At 40.3% G+C, this 18,199-nt stretch overlaps 1 protein-coding gene across 3 annotated transcripts in view; it reads left to right on the forward strand.

Moving 5' to 3' along the window:
- The window catches only part of ANKS1A (ankyrin repeat and sterile alpha motif domain containing 1A), a 259,349-nt gene that overhangs the window by 148,381 nt on the left and 92,769 nt on the right, over positions 1–18,199 (forward strand). For all 3 annotated transcript variants that reach the window (XM_036766604.1, XM_036766603.1, XM_036766606.1), the window contains one exon: positions 13,544–14,133. In XM_036766604.1, the coding sequence (XP_036622499.1) occupies positions 13,544–14,133 (590 nt within the window). The remainder of the gene's footprint in view (positions 1–13,543; positions 14,134–18,199) is intronic.

Consider the following 18,199-nt stretch of genomic DNA (forward strand, 5'->3'; position numbering starts at 1 on the left):
TAATAAGGAGTAAGGCCACTTTGTCATGTAAGACAGGGGTAAAGAAGGAGAGTGTGGCAGAAGACATCTGAGTGATAGAAGATGAGGAATTGGGGAGAAGGGAGTTCTTGGCAAATGACCTAATTTTTTTTTTCCTGTAAAATATGAGGCAAGGTTCTCAGCTGAAAGGGGGGGAGGGGACGGAGAAGAGGAGCCATAGGAGGTTTGAGGAAGGATGAAAAGGTTTGAAAGAGCTGCTGTGGACAGCGGGATAGTGAGTTGACAAGATTGCCTAACAGCAATGAAAGCCCAGTTGAGGTTATATAAATATATCCCCCACCTCAACCAGTGATGTAAGGACAATGAATGTAGGGACAGCTAATACTGGAACATGTGGCCAGGGAGGCCGAGTCTTTAGTGAGGAGCCAAGTTTTAGTAAGTGTTAGTAGATGAAAGGAGTGGGAGAATAAAAGAATTAAGGTGAAGGAAAGTTTTTTGCCTATAGAATGCGCCTTCCAGGGGGCACAGTGGAAGGGCTGCGTGGAATTAGGTTGAAACTTGGTGGGAGGAGGTGGGGAGGAGGTTGAAAAGGAAAGAATAAGAATAAGGAATGAGATGGTGGGATGTGGGGAATGGAGTTGGAATAAACCAGAATTCAGAATCACTGCAATGTGATGGGTGTGACCAGGTGTGATAATGTAAATAATAAATGCTTGCACACCCATTGTTATGTGACCCTAAGTGATTGACAGGCACTTAGTCACCTAGACTAGACTTGTTCTTATTTGGCTTTGGTCTCTCCAGTGCCCACGATGAGATCATTACATAAGTGGTAGTTTTAACCCGTAAAAGGAGTCAACTTAAAGGAAGTCATTTTGTTCCATCATATCTAACTCTTCATGACCCCATTTGGGGTTTTATTGGCAAAGATACTGGAATGGTTTGCCATTTCCTTCTCCAGCTTATTTTAAAGATTAGAAACTGAGGCAAATAGGGTGAAGTGACTTGTCCATGGTCACATAGCTAGAAAGTGTCTATGGCCAGATTTGAACTCAGGAAGATCAGTCTTCCTGACTTCAGGCTTGGCACTCTATCCACTGTGCCACCTAGCTATCCCAGTGGCTAAGGAGTATATGCACAATCCCTTAGTGGCTGAAGGAAAACCCCACTTCTCGGTCTCTTTTCTTTTAAGCCTTTCTCTTTTTACATACTAGCTTTGTTCAGTTCTTTGCAGTCATTGTATTTTTTGTTGAGTTACTACTGCCAGCCACACCTTGGAGGTCAGTTTGGGAAGGAAATTTACCCATTAGTTTTCGGTTACACTCTATTTGTACTTCCTGCTTAGATTACACAAAGAAGTTTCAGAATAAAAGCTCGAAGTGGTAATTAAGCTTAAATTAAAATTTTAAAATTATCTTTCCAGTTAATCTTTAGTTTATTCCTTTCTGCAGTTTCCTTCCCTCCCACCCATAAACATACATAGGTTTCCCCATCCTTAAAAACAAAACAAAAAGTAAAACAAAACTACAAAACACCTTTTGATCTTCGTAATTTCTTGAACTACTGCTCCCAAAACATTTATGTAACATGTCATGGTTTAAAGTTAATAGCTTTCAAAATGGTTGGGTGTTTTTTTTAATAAGTCATCTTAATCCTCACAGTGGGTTTTATGTGGTAGACAGAGCAGGTATTGTGTCTTGCACAGGTGAAGAAATTGAGGTTTTGTGTTCAGTAACTTGTCCTAGGTCACATAGTACCTGGTGTGGCAGAGGGGTAAAGGCTCGACATTTACGAGTTAGACTGACTGTTCATATCCCCCCTCGCCAATCACAAGTGACTTTGTAATTGTCAAATCCAGGGGTCCTTTCTCTTCCAAGCCATTGTTCTCATTGACATTTCCGCTGCATTTGCTCACTGTTGACTACCCCTCTCTTTGTCACGGTCTCTCTTCCCTTTGTTAATTTCTGTAGTACATCACTTTCCTAGTTCTCTTCCTACTTTTCTGATCATTCCTTCCTTGCCTTCTTTTTCCCTTTCTTTCTTGGAGAGGCAGGGTGACGTAGCAGATAGTGGGCCCAATTTGGAAGTGGGAAGGTCTGGATTCGAATTGTGTTTTTGATATTTAGTAGCTATGTGCCCAGAGGTTTCTCATTTTTTAAATAGGCGTGATAATAATTGAAGTACTGCTTTATATAGGCTTCTTTTGATAGAAGATCATTTTTTCAAACTTTAAAATGCTACATAGAAAAGAATTGTTGTCATCATAGTTATCTTTGTCATCATCATCATCTTCTCATCCTACATCTTCATGTCTTCCTTCCTCCCTCCCTTCCCCCTTCCTCTCTTCCTTTCTTCCTTTCCTCCCTTGGTACATTCATCTTCTCTCATAGTTCCAGTTATCTATCACCTCTGTACAGATGAACCCAAAAACTCTACCCCAAGCTTCACCTCTTTCAAGAGCTCCTGATTCCTATTTCCAGCTGCTTACTGGATACCTCCATCTGAATCTCCTGCCATCACCTCAAATTCAGCATGCCTCAAACTGAATTCATATTATTTTCCCTCTAACCCACTTTTCCTCTTGCCTTAGCTATTTTGTTAATAATGCCCACTGTTCAAGGACAAAACCTCCAAATGATGTTTATAAAATATTCTTCCTTCACATTCAACTTTCTCCCTTTCTGTGGTGTGTCCTTACCACTTCTCTGCTTCTAATGGGTTGCTGAGCTCTTTGGATTATACCTCCAAATTATCTCTCTTCTCTCACTACAATTTACAGTTCTGAAAAAATGTTTTTTTAAAAAATAAAACTTAACCTGTGATAACAGGATCTTTGCTTTGAGTTTCATGCTCGTTATTCTTCTAAGCTGTCTGGAATGTGCATTGGAGCACATCTCCCTAAGCACAGGGGAAAGGTGATCCAAACCCTGGATATGGCCATATCTGGAAGAACCTTTTGGAGAGGAAAAGAAAGGGGAACAGGAATAAGCACTCATTAAGTGCCTACTATGTGCCAGGCATTATGTTAAGTATTTTTAAATATTATCTCATTTGATCTCCACAAAGTCCCTGGGAGGTAAGTGCTTTTGCTAACTCCATTTTACAGTTGTAGAAACAGGCAAAGAGAGTGACTTGTCCAGGATCTCACTGCTAGAGTGTTCCAGTTATGAATGATGATAACTCATTTATTTAACCATTTAATATTCCCAAAGTGCTTTTCTTGTAACAACCCTGGGAGAGGGGAGGATTTAATATCAATAGGCAGGCTATAGTGAAAGTTCAGTGACTTTCTAAAAGACAGTGCTTAAAAGCTATTCCCTGTATTATTTCTGGTACATCCTTTACTGGTGATTTTGAAGCCTCTAGCTTTAATTGAATAGAGGAAGTGAGGAAATCTAACAGGAAATTGAGTCCCTCTTTTTTCTCCTGGGTCTGGGACTTATTTTGAATTGGAGCTTTCCTCACATGAGCTGCATTTTCTAGTCTCAACTGAAGCTAGCTGAAGTGACTGAAAATGTGTAACTGTTGGATATTATTACTTTAAAGTCCTTTAGAACCCCCTGGAATGCTGTAGTGATTAAACACAGGTGAAACTGGCTCCTTGGCCCAGGAGCTCACAGCCTAAAAGAAAACAAATGGTACAAAGTGAGACATCAGGCAGTAAGAATCATCAGCAAGTTTACATGCCCCTTTTTTAGAATAGCTGAATATTCAGAAGCATCGTAGCCCATTTGCCATTTTATCAGGGGGATAAGGAAACATTTGGAAAACTCAGTTCTGTCCACAACTTGCCCCTTACCTGAAGCATCTGTGTGTACAGTAAGTCACGTCCTTCCTCAGGTAGATAGAAGCTATGAATCTGGTAGATCTAAGGTAGCTGTTCAGTCGTTTTCAATTGTGTCTGACTCATTGTGAACTCATTTGGAATTTTCTTGGCAAAGATATGGAGGGACCGGTTTACCATTTCCTTCTCCAGCTCATTTTACAGATGAGGAAGCTGAGGGTTAAGTGACTTGTCCAGGGTCCCACAGCTAGTAAGTGTCTGAGGCCAGAGTTGAACTCAGGAATAGGAGTAGCTGCCCTAGATCTAAGGTAAAGATTCTTAACCTCGGTTTTGTGGAACCCCAAGAGTTACAAGATAAATTTTAAAGAGAAGGGTCTGTGAACTTGAATGGGAAAAAAAATACATCTTTGTTTTCATTGATGTCTAATTGAAATTTAATATTTCCTTCTATTATGAATTTAAGCAACAAAACAGGAGTCTCTCTCCATCAGATGGCCACATCATTCTGTGACACAGAAAGGGTTAAGAACTGTTGGTGTAAGCTGAGGAAAATGAGAAGCTCAGCATCCTAGTTGGGAATACACTGAGAATCTGCATGTCCCTGCAGAGTGAAGGCAAGAGATAGTTCTGGAGGGCGATGTTTATGTCATGGACAACTTTCAAAAACTGTTCTGTGTTAGTACTTCACCTAACCTGTTCTTCCTGCCTCCCTTTCTTCTCATCACCTGTGGTCCTCCTTCTTCCCAGTGGGTGTAATGGCTTAAATAGGTGCTGGGTAGACATTGTTAACCCTTCACATTCCTCTGAGCCTATTTTATCCTGGTTGGGGTAAATGTAGAAGGCAGAGTGATTGAGTACTAAGGAAACAATACTCTCATGCCTGTGGGCTGATTTGTTTTATAGAATGTGAGACCTGGAAGGGACATTAGATTATTGACTTCAATTACTTCTTTTATGAGGCGGAAACTGAAATTCAGAAAGACAAAGTCACTTTTCCAGACTGATGACAGAAGAGCTGGAGCTTGAGCCCGGTCATCCATCTCTCTCCCCATCCCTCACCGCTCCCCCTGTTTTTTGAAGTAGAAAATGGGAATTCACATCCTTTTTTGTTTAATGTTTTATTGACATCATTTTTAAAAACTCATCGTCACTTTTTATTGCTACTGTCCTTCATATTTTATTGCCACATGCCTACCAGACATCCTGGTGCAAACATTGGAAAGATCACTGACCCTTAGGTAAGAAGACCTTGATTCAAATTCTGCTTCTTAAGGTTACTAGCTGGGTGATTTTGGACAAGTTATTTAACTTTACTGGACTTCAGTTTCTACATCTGTACTATTAGGATTAGAAAGGAAATAAACTTTATATAGATAAAGATGTAATTTTTTTTCTCATCCAAGTTTTTGGACTCCCTGAAGTGTATATCTATGGCTCCCTTGAGGTCCGTGGAACTCAGATTAAGAACCCCTGCTCCAGGAACTATGAACTGCCAAGAAGGTGTAGTCCTGATTGATAGAAATCTTTTCATCCAGGAGTTCCCTATGTCAGTGAAACCTTAGGGCGAGCCACCTTCCCCATGCTACATTCATATGCTCTAATATGTTGTTATTCCTTACTTGATGGCCACCCACTTTCTTTCCAGTTCTTCCCTATTACAGAAAGTGCTGCTATAAGTATTATGTATGTGTGCGTGTGTGCATGTGTGCGTGTGTGCGTGTGTGTGTTTAGTTTTCTTTCTGCCATCTTTTGGAAGTTATATACCTAGTACTGGATTCACTGGTATAGTTTTAAATGATTTTTTTGAGGTATAATTCCGAATTGTTTTCCATTATGGATGGATCATTTCACAATTCCACCAACAATACATTAATGTGTTCGTCTTCCCTTAGCCCTGCCAGCATTCGCCGTTTTCATATTTTTAATCTGATGGCTGTGAGGTAAAACCAAAGCTATTGAAATTCACCTTTCTCTTATTAGTGATTTGGAGTATTCTCTCACATGCTTGTTGACAGTTTATATTTTTTTAAAGTGCCTGTTTAATACTTCGGCCACTTTGCAAGTGAGACTATTGCCCTTGGTCTTGTGTATTCATATCATTTCTCTGTATAGCTTGAATATCAGACCTTTATTAGCTGTATTTATGGCACATGTTTCCCCAATTAACTGTTTTTCTTCTAATTCTAATTGTACTGATTTTATTCATGTAAAATGTTTTAAATTTTATCTAGTTGGAATTGTTCATCTTATCTTCTGTATTTACTGCTGTCCCTTATTTAATGAAGAATTCTCCTCTACTTATGGTAGTGCAAGGTACTTCCTTACATTCTCCTCCCAGTTTGTTTTTTTTAATGATATCTTTCATATTTAGGTCATGTATGCAATTGGAGCTTGTTCAGTCACTTCTGCTGTCACACAGCCTGTGCTTTCCTAAAAATCACAATGCTATGCAAAATTGCCTAATAAAAAACATTGGGCTTATGGGGAAAATGAGAATAGGGACAGAAAGAACCCTCTTAGTCATCGACATTTATTTTCAGTGTTGCCTCTGATGATCTGCAATGTGGATTTCTTTATGCCTGTTGCTCAGGAGATTGTCACATGTTCTCTTGTTTCTTCCAAAATGCTTTATTATTTCAAGCTTCTCCTCAATACGCTGCTTTGCATTTTTGGCCTAGAATGCTTAGACACATTTGGGATGTTGAATGAGTGTGTTTCATATAGGAATGCTAAAAAATGTGAATGAATAGCAAAACACAACCTTGTAAGACAACACACAGTGAGTTGAGGTAGCTACTAGATGTTTGAGGTGTGTGCATGTGTGTATTTTGTGTATTCCTATGCATCTCAGTTCAGCTGGGTATAGCTTTTCTATATTCACTTTGTATTTCTCATGCACAAAATCATGCATAAGCAAATGCAAAATTCATGTTATGCTCAAATGTTCCCTAACATATCAATCATAGTGAAACAAGTTCATGTTTTTAAACCAAGCATTGTAGCTGAATTGATTGAATATGTTGTTTCAGACATGATTTTAGTTTTCTTAACAGTTTTTGTTTAATAGGAAGTAATTACCTCAGTAGTAGGTAACCTGCGGTTTATTGAATGCCAGGCTTCTGTGATGTTTGATTGCTTCTAGATCTTGCTTACCTAGTCTGTTAGACTTGATTGACTTTTCTGGTTTTTCAGCCAGTACCAAATAGTTTTGATCATTACTGCTTTATAGTAGAATATGTCAAATCTTCTTAAGAACTTTTTCAGATATATTTGGATCAGGGGAGCAGCTTGGTAGATTCTGTGTTTATAAAGGCGTAAAGCAAGAGTCTTTTCCCTCTCTTATATATACATTTCTATACTCCATAAAAAGTATCTGTGGATTATGACTTTTAGAACAGTCTTATGACCTACAGAAAGTCCTCCTCTCATTACAATTCCTGTCTTCCATACAAATTTTCTATTTTCCCACCCTGCCCACTTCCTCCTTTGCATCTATGTGGTTTCAAGATCTTGGCATCTGTTTCTCTTTCTTCATTGATGAGAGGGCATGAATGGGTGGCTGTGGGACAGAGCCATCCTTGTTAGCATGCCTTGTAAGCATCAGAACTAGCCTTGTTGGTAGAATTCTGAGTCCACCTAGAGGGCATGATCATTGCCAGCTGCTTTGCTGCATGACACCTGAAAGGCTAATGAACTTCTTCAGTTATAGAAACATGGAGGAGGAAGTAAGTTAAGAACTGGAAGGTGATAAAGGGAGATGAGAGCCTGTGCTTCTGTGACCAAAAGGCTTTTACTGCTGACCAGCATTGAGCTGATAGTGCAGTAGTAACTATACAGCTGGCATTGTGATAACACTTGAAGGCTTGCCAGGTGCTTTACAAATATTATCTCATTTTATCCTTACAACAACCCTAGTATTCTAATTTAATAGATTAAAAAAAGCTAAGGCAGACAGTGGTTAAGTGACTTGCTTAGGGTCAGAGAGTAAATTGGAATCTGAGGCTGGATTTGAATTCAGGTCTTCCTAGCCTCAAGTCCATAACTCTATCCACTCTGCCACCTAACTGCAGTGATGTTTAACTTTCACTTCTCTGTAAGGGATAGGAAACTCTTGTGGAATATGGAGACAGGTAGTTTTCAAGCAGACATCTCTTCTGACCAACCTTCAGTTACCTAGGGCTGCATAAATCCCCCATATTCAGAGTCTTTCACTTGACCCCAGAACAAAAATGCTCTTCCTTCATGAGCCATGCGTGCAAATTAATTTGAAAGTCTGACCCCTTTTTATTCTGGGCTTTGTGGAACTGAATCAATTGTGAGACAGATGTGGCAGTTCTTTATTGTGAACCAACAAGTTTTTGGGGTTGATGTAAGACATTTTAGACTGTAGTGATCAAAGATTTCTTTTCAATCTCCAGTGATATATTATCCATATTTATGTAGAGATCTTCTGACTTTGTGCATAGTCTGTGAGATGATGTGGTAGACAATCTGGAAAGGCTCAAGTAATTTGTAAAGGGAAAGCCAGAATACATGCTTCTGAGTCTCTTGAATGAGTAGAATGTAAGTGGGGCTAATTGACCTGCCCTCTTTACTGGCCCTGTAGATTTGCAAAAAGCTTAGTGCTCCACAGAAGACAGAATTACTTTTCTTGGGCATGTGGAGGTTAATTGGGCTGTCTCCCTGTTCAGATTTCAAGGATACTAGCTCAGGTTTTCCATGCTTGTTCATTAGTTTCATATCCAGAGTGGTCCCTAGTATCTTTTTTGATGAATGTTGACTTAGGAAAACTGCAGCTTGTGGGTAGTCTAGCATTAGGTATCAGCTCTTGTCCCTATTCACTGAGACTCTGTTTTTATAAGAGATGCTACTTATTTTGTAATCTTTCTCATCAATTTCTTAATTGTGGTACTGGAAGCAAAGTGGAAGGTTGAGGTTGGGCTCTTTGGGTGGTATTGTGATCATGAGAGTTGGGAGAGTAAGTGTCCAGTTTTCCTCAATTGCCCAGGAGGTATTGCTCTTCACAAGGTCTGAATTCTAATTACTATCATATAGTCATCGGGTTTTAGAGCTGAAGAGGACCAAACTTCAATAAGACATCTGAGGCCCAGAGAAGTTAAATTATTTGTCCATGGTCACACAATTGGAACTGTCAGAACTGGCACTATAATTGAGGCCTAAGTCTGTAGTGCAGTGTTATATCCATTTTCTATTCTTGGGTAAGTTACCCATTTTCAGCCTTAATTTCCTTTTCTCTAAATGAAGACATTTTATTAGATTGTCACTAAAGGCATTTCTAGTTACTCTCTTTGTCCCCTCCCAGATCACTCCCTTGTCATGGCAGAGGGGCTTCCATAGCTCAGTGAAATTATGAGCTATCTGTGCAAGGTTACTTAAGGTGGACAGGTCATAGTGGAGAGTTCTGAAAAAGGTGATCCCTTGGAGAAGGAAATGACAAATCACTACAGTATCTTTGCCAAGAAAATTCCACGGACAGCATTAAAATGATAGAAGATATGACACTGGAAGATGAGTCCCCCAGGTCAGAAGGTTTCTAGCATGTTACTAAGGAAGAACAGAGGACAACCACAAGTAGCTCCAGTACTAATGAAGCAACTGGGCCAAAACCAAAAGGAAGCTCAACTGCGGATGTGTCTGGTAATGAAAGGAAAAGTTCAGTGCTATAAAGATCAATATTGCATTTTGGGTGTCAGTGGACTTAAAGTATGGGAATGAATGAATTTAATTCAGGTGATCGTTACACATACTACTGTGGGTAAGAATCCCTTAGAAAAAAGGGAGTAGCCTTCATGGTCAATAAAAGAGTGAGAAAAGCAGTACTGGCATAATCTCAAAAATGACTGAATATCTGTTTGAATTCAAGGCCAACCATTCAACATGACAGTAATAACAAGTCTATACTCCAACCACTGATGCTGAAGAGGCCAAAGCTGATCAGTTCTATGAAGACCTGCAACATCTTCTGGAAATAACACCAAAAAAAGATCACATTCATCATGGGATATTGGAATGCTAAAGTAGGGAATCAAAAGATAATTGGAATAACAAGCAAGTTTGACCTTGGGGTACAAAATGAAGCAGGACAGAGGCTAATAGAGTTTTGTCAAGATAACTCACTGGTCATAACAAACACTGTTTTTCGACCACCCAAAAGGCGATTCTACATATGGACATCACCAGAGGGTCAATATTAAAATCAGATGCTTTGCAGCCAAAGGTGGAAAAGCTCTATATAGTCAGTTAAAATAAGACCTGGAGCTGACGGTGGCTCAGATCATGAGCTTCTCATTATATAAAATATAGACTTGAATTGAAGGAAGTAGGGAAAACCATCAGACTGTATATGTATGACCTAAATAACATCCTTTATGAATAAGAAGTAGGAGTGATGAATAGATTTAAGGGATTGGATCTGGTGTAGAGTGCCTGAAGAACTATGGACAGAAATTTGAAAATTTGTTCAGGAGGCAGCAACAAAAAATATTGCAAAGAAAAAGAAGAGCAAGAATGCAAAATGGCTGTCTTATGTGGCTTTACAAATAGCTGAGGAAAGAAGGAAAGCAAAAGATAAAGGAAAAAGGAAAAGTGATGCCCAACTGAATGCAGAATTCCAGAGAATAGCAAGGAGAGATAAGGTTTTCTTAACTGAGCAATGCAAAGAAATAGAAGAAAACAGTAGAATAGGAAAGACAAGAGATCTGTTCAAGAAAATTAGAGCTTTCAAGGGAACATTCCATGCAAAAATGGGCATGATTAAAGACAAAAGTAGTATGGATTTAACAGAAGCAAAAGAAATTAAGAAGAGGTGGCAAGAATACACAAAAGAACTATACAAGAAAGATCTTAACATCACCAGTGACTGTGATGGTGTGGTTACTGATCTAGAGCCAGACATCCTGGAGAATGAAATCAAGTGGGCCTTTAGAAGCATCGTTAACAATAAGGCTAGAGGAGGTAATGAAATTCCAGCCGAGCTATTTTAAAACCCTAAAAGATGATGCTGTTAAAGTGCTCTCCTCAATATGCCAGCAAATTTGGAAAACACAACAGTGGCCACTGGATTGGAAAAGATCAGTTTACATCCCCATCCTAAAGAAAGGCAATGCAAAGGAACGTTCAAATAACCAAACAATTGCTCCCATTTCACATGCCAGCAAAATTATGCTTAAGATTCTTCAAGCTAGGCTTCAGCAATATGTGAACCAATAAGTACCAGAAGAGCAGGTTGGTTTGTGAAGAGGCAGAAGAACTAGAGACTAAGTTGCCAACATTTGCCGGATTATGGAGAAAGCAAGGGAGTTCTAGAAAAACATCTGCTTCTGCTTCATTGACTACACTAAAGCCTTTGACTGTGTAGATCACGAGATGTGGCAACTCTCAAATTGATGGGAGTACCAGATCATCTTACTTGTCTCCTGAGGAACTTGTGTTCAGGCCAAGAAGCAACACTTGGAACCGAACATGGTGCATCTGATTGGTTTAAGATTGGAAAAGGAGTACGACAAGGCTGTATATTGTCACCTTATTTGTTTAGCTTATGTGCAGAGTACATCGTGTGAAATGCCAGGCTGGATGAATCAAAGGCTCGAATTAAGGTTGCCAGGAGAAATATCAATAATCTCAGATATGCAGATGATACCACTCAAGTGAAGAGGCCTCTTGATGAGGATGAAAGAGGAGAATGTAAAAGTTGGCTTGAAGCTTAACATCAAAAAACCTGAAGATCTTGGCAACTGGTCCCATCACTCCCTGGCAAAAAAGGGAGAAGAAATGGAAGCAGTGTCAGATTTTATATTTTCGGGCTCAGAGAGCACTGCAGATGATGATTGCAGCCATGAAATTAAAAGATTCTTGCTCCTTGGGAGGAAAGCTATGACAAATCTGGACAGCATGTTAAAAAGCAGAGATGTTACTTTGCCAACAAAGATATAGTCAGAGCTGTGGTTTTTCCAGTGGAAGCATATGGCTGTGAGAGTTGGACTATAAGGAATAGATTGTAGAATTGATGCTTTCAAATTGTGGTGCTAGAGAAGACTTTCGAGAGTTCCTTAGATAGCAAGGAAATCAAATCAGTGAATACTTAAAGAAGTGGATTCAGGCTATTCACTGGAAGGCCAAATACTGAAGCTGCAGTTTAAATACTTTGGCTGTATAATGAGAAGACAGGACTCATTGGGAAAGACCCTGATGCTGGGAAAGCTTGAACCCAAAAGGGAAAGTGGATGGCAGAGGATAAAATAGAAAATGTCTTGGACACAATGAACATGAACTTGGACAGATTTTGAGAGATAGTAGAGGATAGAAAGGCCTGGTATACTTTGGCCCTTGGGTCAAGAGTTAGACGTGACTGAACAACAACAAAGTCTTTTCCAGCTCTAAAATAATTTGATTTTACATATAAGTTTTTCAGACTGGTTGATGATGTTTACCCTCCAGGCTCACTTTTACCTTCTAAGAAATTAGACAGGTAAATTTTTTTTAAAAATTCACTCATGAGCATTAAAGAAATACTTTCAAATGTAGCTCAGTTATGTTACTGATAACCATTTTAGGAACTGCCTTCTTGCCTGATAGCCTTAGCTCTATTCTTCTTAATGAATTAAAATCTTTGATAGAACTTAGGCACAAGCTAAGGTGGGGAGGCCCTTGGGTGAGCAAGGTAAATGTGGTGGTATTGCCAGTGTGTGCCAGTTGGCAGTCTGATTCAATTATTCATGCTACTCCAAGACAGTGGTATTTGATATCCTGGGTGTGTATACAGGAGTAGCTGGTCTCATGAGCTAATAGTGTCGTGTTTCTGGGGCATGCAGGAGGTCTTCAGAGGACGGCAAATGTGTCCTGGAACTGACAGATTAGACCGTTTTGTTTTCAGTGGTATCAGCTAAGGTTAAACCTGAACAAATAGGATCAACTGGGAGGATTTGAAGGGAGTGAAATGTTCACATTCTTAAGTCTGTGCTTGCTGAGGAAGGATGAGGCGTGGAGTTCACAATCCTCTGGGGAAGGAAACAGTTATTTCTCTGCTGTTTTGTTTTGCACATTTAAGTTGAGGCATTCCAGAAGTTGCAGGTTGTGTATCATGGCCTCCAACTTTTCCCTGTCTTTCCTTGCCAAAGGAAGGGAGGGTGACTCTAAATAACCCTTTCGCCTTTATGGAAATGTATCAGATGTTCCAGGAGTCTGTCTTGCTAGTTAGTCCTAGGAAGAACTCCTGCACTCTCTAGTGTCCTTGCACACACACACTCTCTCTCTCTCTCTCTCTCTCTCTCTCTCGCACACTCGCTCGCTCTCTCTCCCTCTCACTTTTTCTTTCCCCCTTTCCCTCCTCTGCTTCTACACTCCAGTAACGCTCCCCCGTCTTTCTCTTTCTGACACTCTCACTTTTACTCTCCCTCTCCCATGTTCGAATACTTTCTCTCACTTGTATTTTCTCTGTAGGATATTGTTAACACCTCTTCGGGCCTTATATAGCAAGGTCTGATTGTTAATGTTCACAGAAATAAAACAACAAGGAAGGCTGCCAGATTGCATAAATCAGGCCAGTGTTTGGAATTTCATAAATGCAGTGACTTTGGGTACAAATTGAGCATTGAGAACAATACAGAACTGTTCTTCTCCCTCTGTTTCTCCCTTTTCCTTGCCCTTTCTGCCTTTAAGTCTCCATCCTGTTCCCCTACCCCCCTTCTTATTTAGAAACTTGTGACTTCTTTGTCTTTTGCTGAGTTTAATTTTTTATTTTTCTTTCTCCATGTACTCTAGACCACGGAAAGAGAAGGAGCAGCCGGAGCCAGGACGCTGCAGAGGGACTAGAGGGGCAGGTCCCAGAGCAGTTCTCAGGTCTTCTACACGGCTCTTCTCCAGTGTGTGAAATCAGCGAGGACCCTTTCCAGCTTCTTTCCACTGTTAGCCAGGGTGGTTCTGAAGGGTCATCCAGGCAGGGCACAAGTCACGAAGCTGCTATGCAGCTGGAAGATGCTGCTTTGCACACTCATGGATCCACCCAGCCCTGCCTTGCTGACCAAAATAAGAAACTGGGTTATTCAACTGGCCTGCCCACCAACCACAGCCAATCGGACCCTGAAACTTTGATGCATGAAATATCTCAGCACCCTGGTGGTGCCGAGGAAGCAGGAGACTGGAGTGGGACCAGGAGCTGGGCCCCTCCCACTAGCAGACCAAAAGCTGAACTTAAACTCAGCCGAAGTTTGTCCAAGTCAGACTCTGATCTCCTGACCTGCTCACCAACAGAAGATACCACAATGGGGAGTAGGAGTGAGTCCTTGTCCAACTGCAGCATTGGGAAGAAGCGGCTGGAAAAGTCTCCGTCCTTTGCCTCAGAGTGGGATGAGGTAAGGCTGAACTCAAATCGTAATGTATTTGGCTCTAGGATACTTGGTCTGTGTACTTGATTAGCTGAAGTCTGTGAGGTGTCTCAGTATTGATTTCTGGGACAGGCAGGGAGTGGTTCTGCTTTGTGGTTCTGCTGAAAGATAAAACCCCTTCCTTCCCTGAGTGTCTCCCCCAAGCCCCATTCCCTATTCTCCTCTCCCTCCAGCATTTTGGAGTTTCACTACATATCAGTGCAGGTCTAATCCATTAACAGTTAACTGTTAGGACTACAGCTCCATTGGCACGAGGCTGAAGGAGACACATACAACTCATAGAAATGACATGCTATTTCAGAATATTTGGATCCCTTCATCTCTGCTGCAGTAACGGCTGTGTCACTCTCTGGGAATCTGAGAAGCATTAGTATATGTTCTCTGAGTCCTGGGGAGAGAGAGGAGAGACCTAGAATCTTGGAGCAGCTGTGTCCTATTGCTGGACCATATGTCAGATTGGGGGATGGGGGGCGGAGGGGAGTTTGGGGGAAGCATACTGACATAGGGGATGTACGAGAAGGCTGTTTCATCCCCCACCTGCCACATGAATGTATTTACCCTATTCTCGTGAAAGAATAAACCCTTCTTCTAGGACATGAGTTCTGCCCATCCCACATTCTCAGGGTTTGTGAGGCAAGGACTATGTGATTGAGAGGAGATAGGAATATTAAAAGAGGAGAAGGAATTTAGAGATTGTGACATAGGATATTAGGATCTAATGACTTTCTAACAGAAATGCTACAAAATTGTTGACAACTTGTATGTGAATATTTTCTAGTGGCCTGTGACAGGTCTCATGAAGAAGAAAAAAAAAAGTGTATTTACTAAAGGCTGTTAAACACTCAGGGAATGTTAAAGAGCTGCTTCTTATGGCGAGGAAACTGCCTTTGAAATGCCTCCTGGGCCTGCCTCCCAGTAGCATTTCTAAGCGATGAATTTAGCTTTCCGAGAGAAGAGGAACTGCACAGCTGACACGGCCAGTTAAAGAGGCTTAGTGTATGGTCCAACCAAGTTAGAGAAGGTGGTAGTTGTAGCCTCCAAACCAAAATCACTTCCTTTCTAGGTACAGGAAAAAGAGTATGTTCAATATGTTTTAAATTGGGGGCTTAAAACCATAAATTTTGAGCTGGAAGGGACCTGGGATGTCATCTAGTTCAACTTCCTCTCTTTTTGTTTAAAAATTATATTACTGTCTTTTGTTTTTATATCACTTATATTTTCCCATTTTTCCTCCCACTTCCAGAGTGCCATCCTTTTTAACAAAAACTAGTAAAAAAAGAAAGGGGAAGGAAATACAGCACAGTTCAACAAAACTTGCCAAGATATATCAACCAAATGTGATGTTATATGTTGTGTTCCACAACTCTATTCCTTATCTGTAGTCAGACATTTTGAAAAGGAAGATAGACTCTCCTGTCTTTCTGTGGGGGCCATTGTAACCTGGCAGCGTTCAGTTTAGGTGGTTTTATTGTTGCTGCTCTTCCTGTTTGGCTCAATCATGATGTATATTGTTTTCCTGGTTCAGTTTATTTTACTTGGTCTTCATTGGCACAAGTCTTCCCACTCCTCTTTGTGTTCATTGCTTCTTACTGCTTAGCAGTATTCCATTATATGCATTCACCATGACTTGTTTTATCTATTCCCCAAGTGGTAAGCATCTGTTTGTTTCCAGTTCTTTACTACTACAAAAAAGTGCTGCTGTAAATTGTGGTGTACAGGCCTTTCTTTTTATCACTTTCCTCCTTGGAGTACATACTTAGCAGTGACGGTTAGTTTCCGAGTTAAAGGGTATAGACGTTTTGGTCATTTCTTTGCATAATTCCAGATTACTTTCCAGAATGAGTGGACCAATTCACAGCTTCCCCAATGGAACATTATTATGTCCATCTTTCCACAAGCACTTTCAACAGTGACTCTTCCCACCCCGATCATCCTTACCGGTTTGCTGAGAGTAAAGTGGGAACTCAGAATTGTTTAGATTTATATTTCTTTTATTAATGATTTGGAGCAGTCTTTCATGTGGTATTTAATAGTTTTCACGTCCTCTGTTGGGAAGTATGCGTCCATCACCTTTGGTCACTTTTATGTACTGGCCAATGCCCCCATTTCACAGAGGATGGAACAGAAGCTCATGCAAGCAGTAAGTGGATTCAAACTCAGGTCTTTCATTCCATATCCAGTGCTTTTTTCAGTCATTGCACTACCACTCAACACCTCTCAACTTACTTTCCAACTTTATTAAACCTGACTATCCTTTCGATAGTATCCAGTGCAACCAAACTGGTCTCTCTGAGCTGTTCTTGACTCACGGCACGCTTCCATCTCTACGCCTTTGCACTGACTGGCCCCATGCTTGAAATGCATTCCCTCTTTTGTCTCTTAAAATCCCTAGTTTACTTCAGCACTCAGCTCAGTCACCAGTTTGTATGTGAAGTCTCTCCTGAGCCAGGGCCTTCCCTTCCCTACTAAAATTACCTTGCATTTATTTTCAAATATACTTGAATACGTGTTGTCTTCCTGGATAAACTGTAAGTTCCTTCAGGGGCAACACTTTTGTTTTGTGGTTTTGCCTTTGTACTAAAGTACAGTGCCTAGCTATATAGTACGGACATACCTTGTTTTATCGTGCTTCGCCTCACTGCACTTCCAAATACTGCGTTTTACCAATTGAAGGGTTGTGGCAACCCTTCATGAAGTCAGTCTGTCAGCCCCATTTTTCCAACAGCTTGTGCTCACATCGTGTCTCTGTATCACATTTTGGTAATTCTTGTAATATTTCCATCATTATTATATCTGTTATGGGGATCTTTGATGTTACTGTTGTAATTATTTTGGGGCACCACAGACTGAACCCGTATAAGACAGTGAGCTTAATTGATAAATGTTGTGTGTGTTCTGACTGCTCCACAGATTGGCTGTTCTCCTGACTGTCTCCCTCTCCTTGGGCCTCCCTGTTCCCTGAGAGACAACAGTGTTGAAATTAGGCCAGTTAATAACCACACAAAGGCCTCTAAGTGTTCAGTTGAAAGGAAGAGTCAATCAGTGCAGCAAACTTCATTATTGTCTTATTTTTAAAAATTGCCACAGCCACCCCAACCTTGAGCCATCACCATTCTGATTAGTAAGCAGCTATCAGCATCGAGGCAAGACCCTCCACCAGCAAAAAGATTACACCTCATTGAAGGCTCAGATGATGGTTGGCATTTTTAGACATGCACTTAATAGACTATAATGTACTTTAAACATAACTTTTACATGCACTAGGATACCAAAAAGAAATTGTGTGATTTGCTTTATTGCAGTATTCACTTTATTGCTGTGATCTAAAACCAAACCCCAAATATCTCCAGGGTGTGCCTGTAAACACTTAATGAGTGTTTATTAATTGATTAGCTGATTCCTCCTTTCTGGGAGATAATTATCCTGATAAAAAGCAATCTTATGCAAAAGAAATTTTTCATCACTGCACTGAGTCCTATGGTTAATAGTTAGAAGGAAATGTTCTTCAAGAATTAGGGAATCTTTAAAATAATGTAGAAGTCTTTTGTAGCGTGCGCTAGTACTTTCTAGAAGAACACTGTCCTAACTTCCCTTCCTTGCTGTCCCCTCCATGCCATTCTCGTAAGTCATCATCCTGTGTTCTCTCCCAGGGAGCTTGCCTAAGCCAATCTAATGAATTACCACACCTTTATAGTTACCTTTCTCTAAATGTTTTTAAATTTATTAGTTTGGATCAAATTAATTTTGATATCCTTGAATAGATGTTGAATATGCATGATATGCTTGATTACATTCAAGTATATGAAAATCAAATTAATTTATGGATCAAATATGGATTTATTAATAAGGATCAGCATTGGTAGGAATAGGAGTTAAGTTCTTGAGGAAGAGGCTCTTCAGTTAGTGTCACTATTCCAGTTGGTCTGTGCACCTTATCATTGCTCCCATTGGTCATACAAAATCCCAAAGCAGAAGCTCAGATTTTTGAAGTAAATTTTAGCTGTGAGATTAGAAGTGAGACTTTTTTGCTTTG

The sequence above is a fragment of the Trichosurus vulpecula genome, chromosome 7, assembly GCF_011100635.1.
Source record: "Trichosurus vulpecula isolate mTriVul1 chromosome 7, mTriVul1.pri, whole genome shotgun sequence".
Lineage (NCBI taxonomy): Eukaryota > Metazoa > Chordata > Mammalia > Diprotodontia > Phalangeridae > Trichosurus > Trichosurus vulpecula.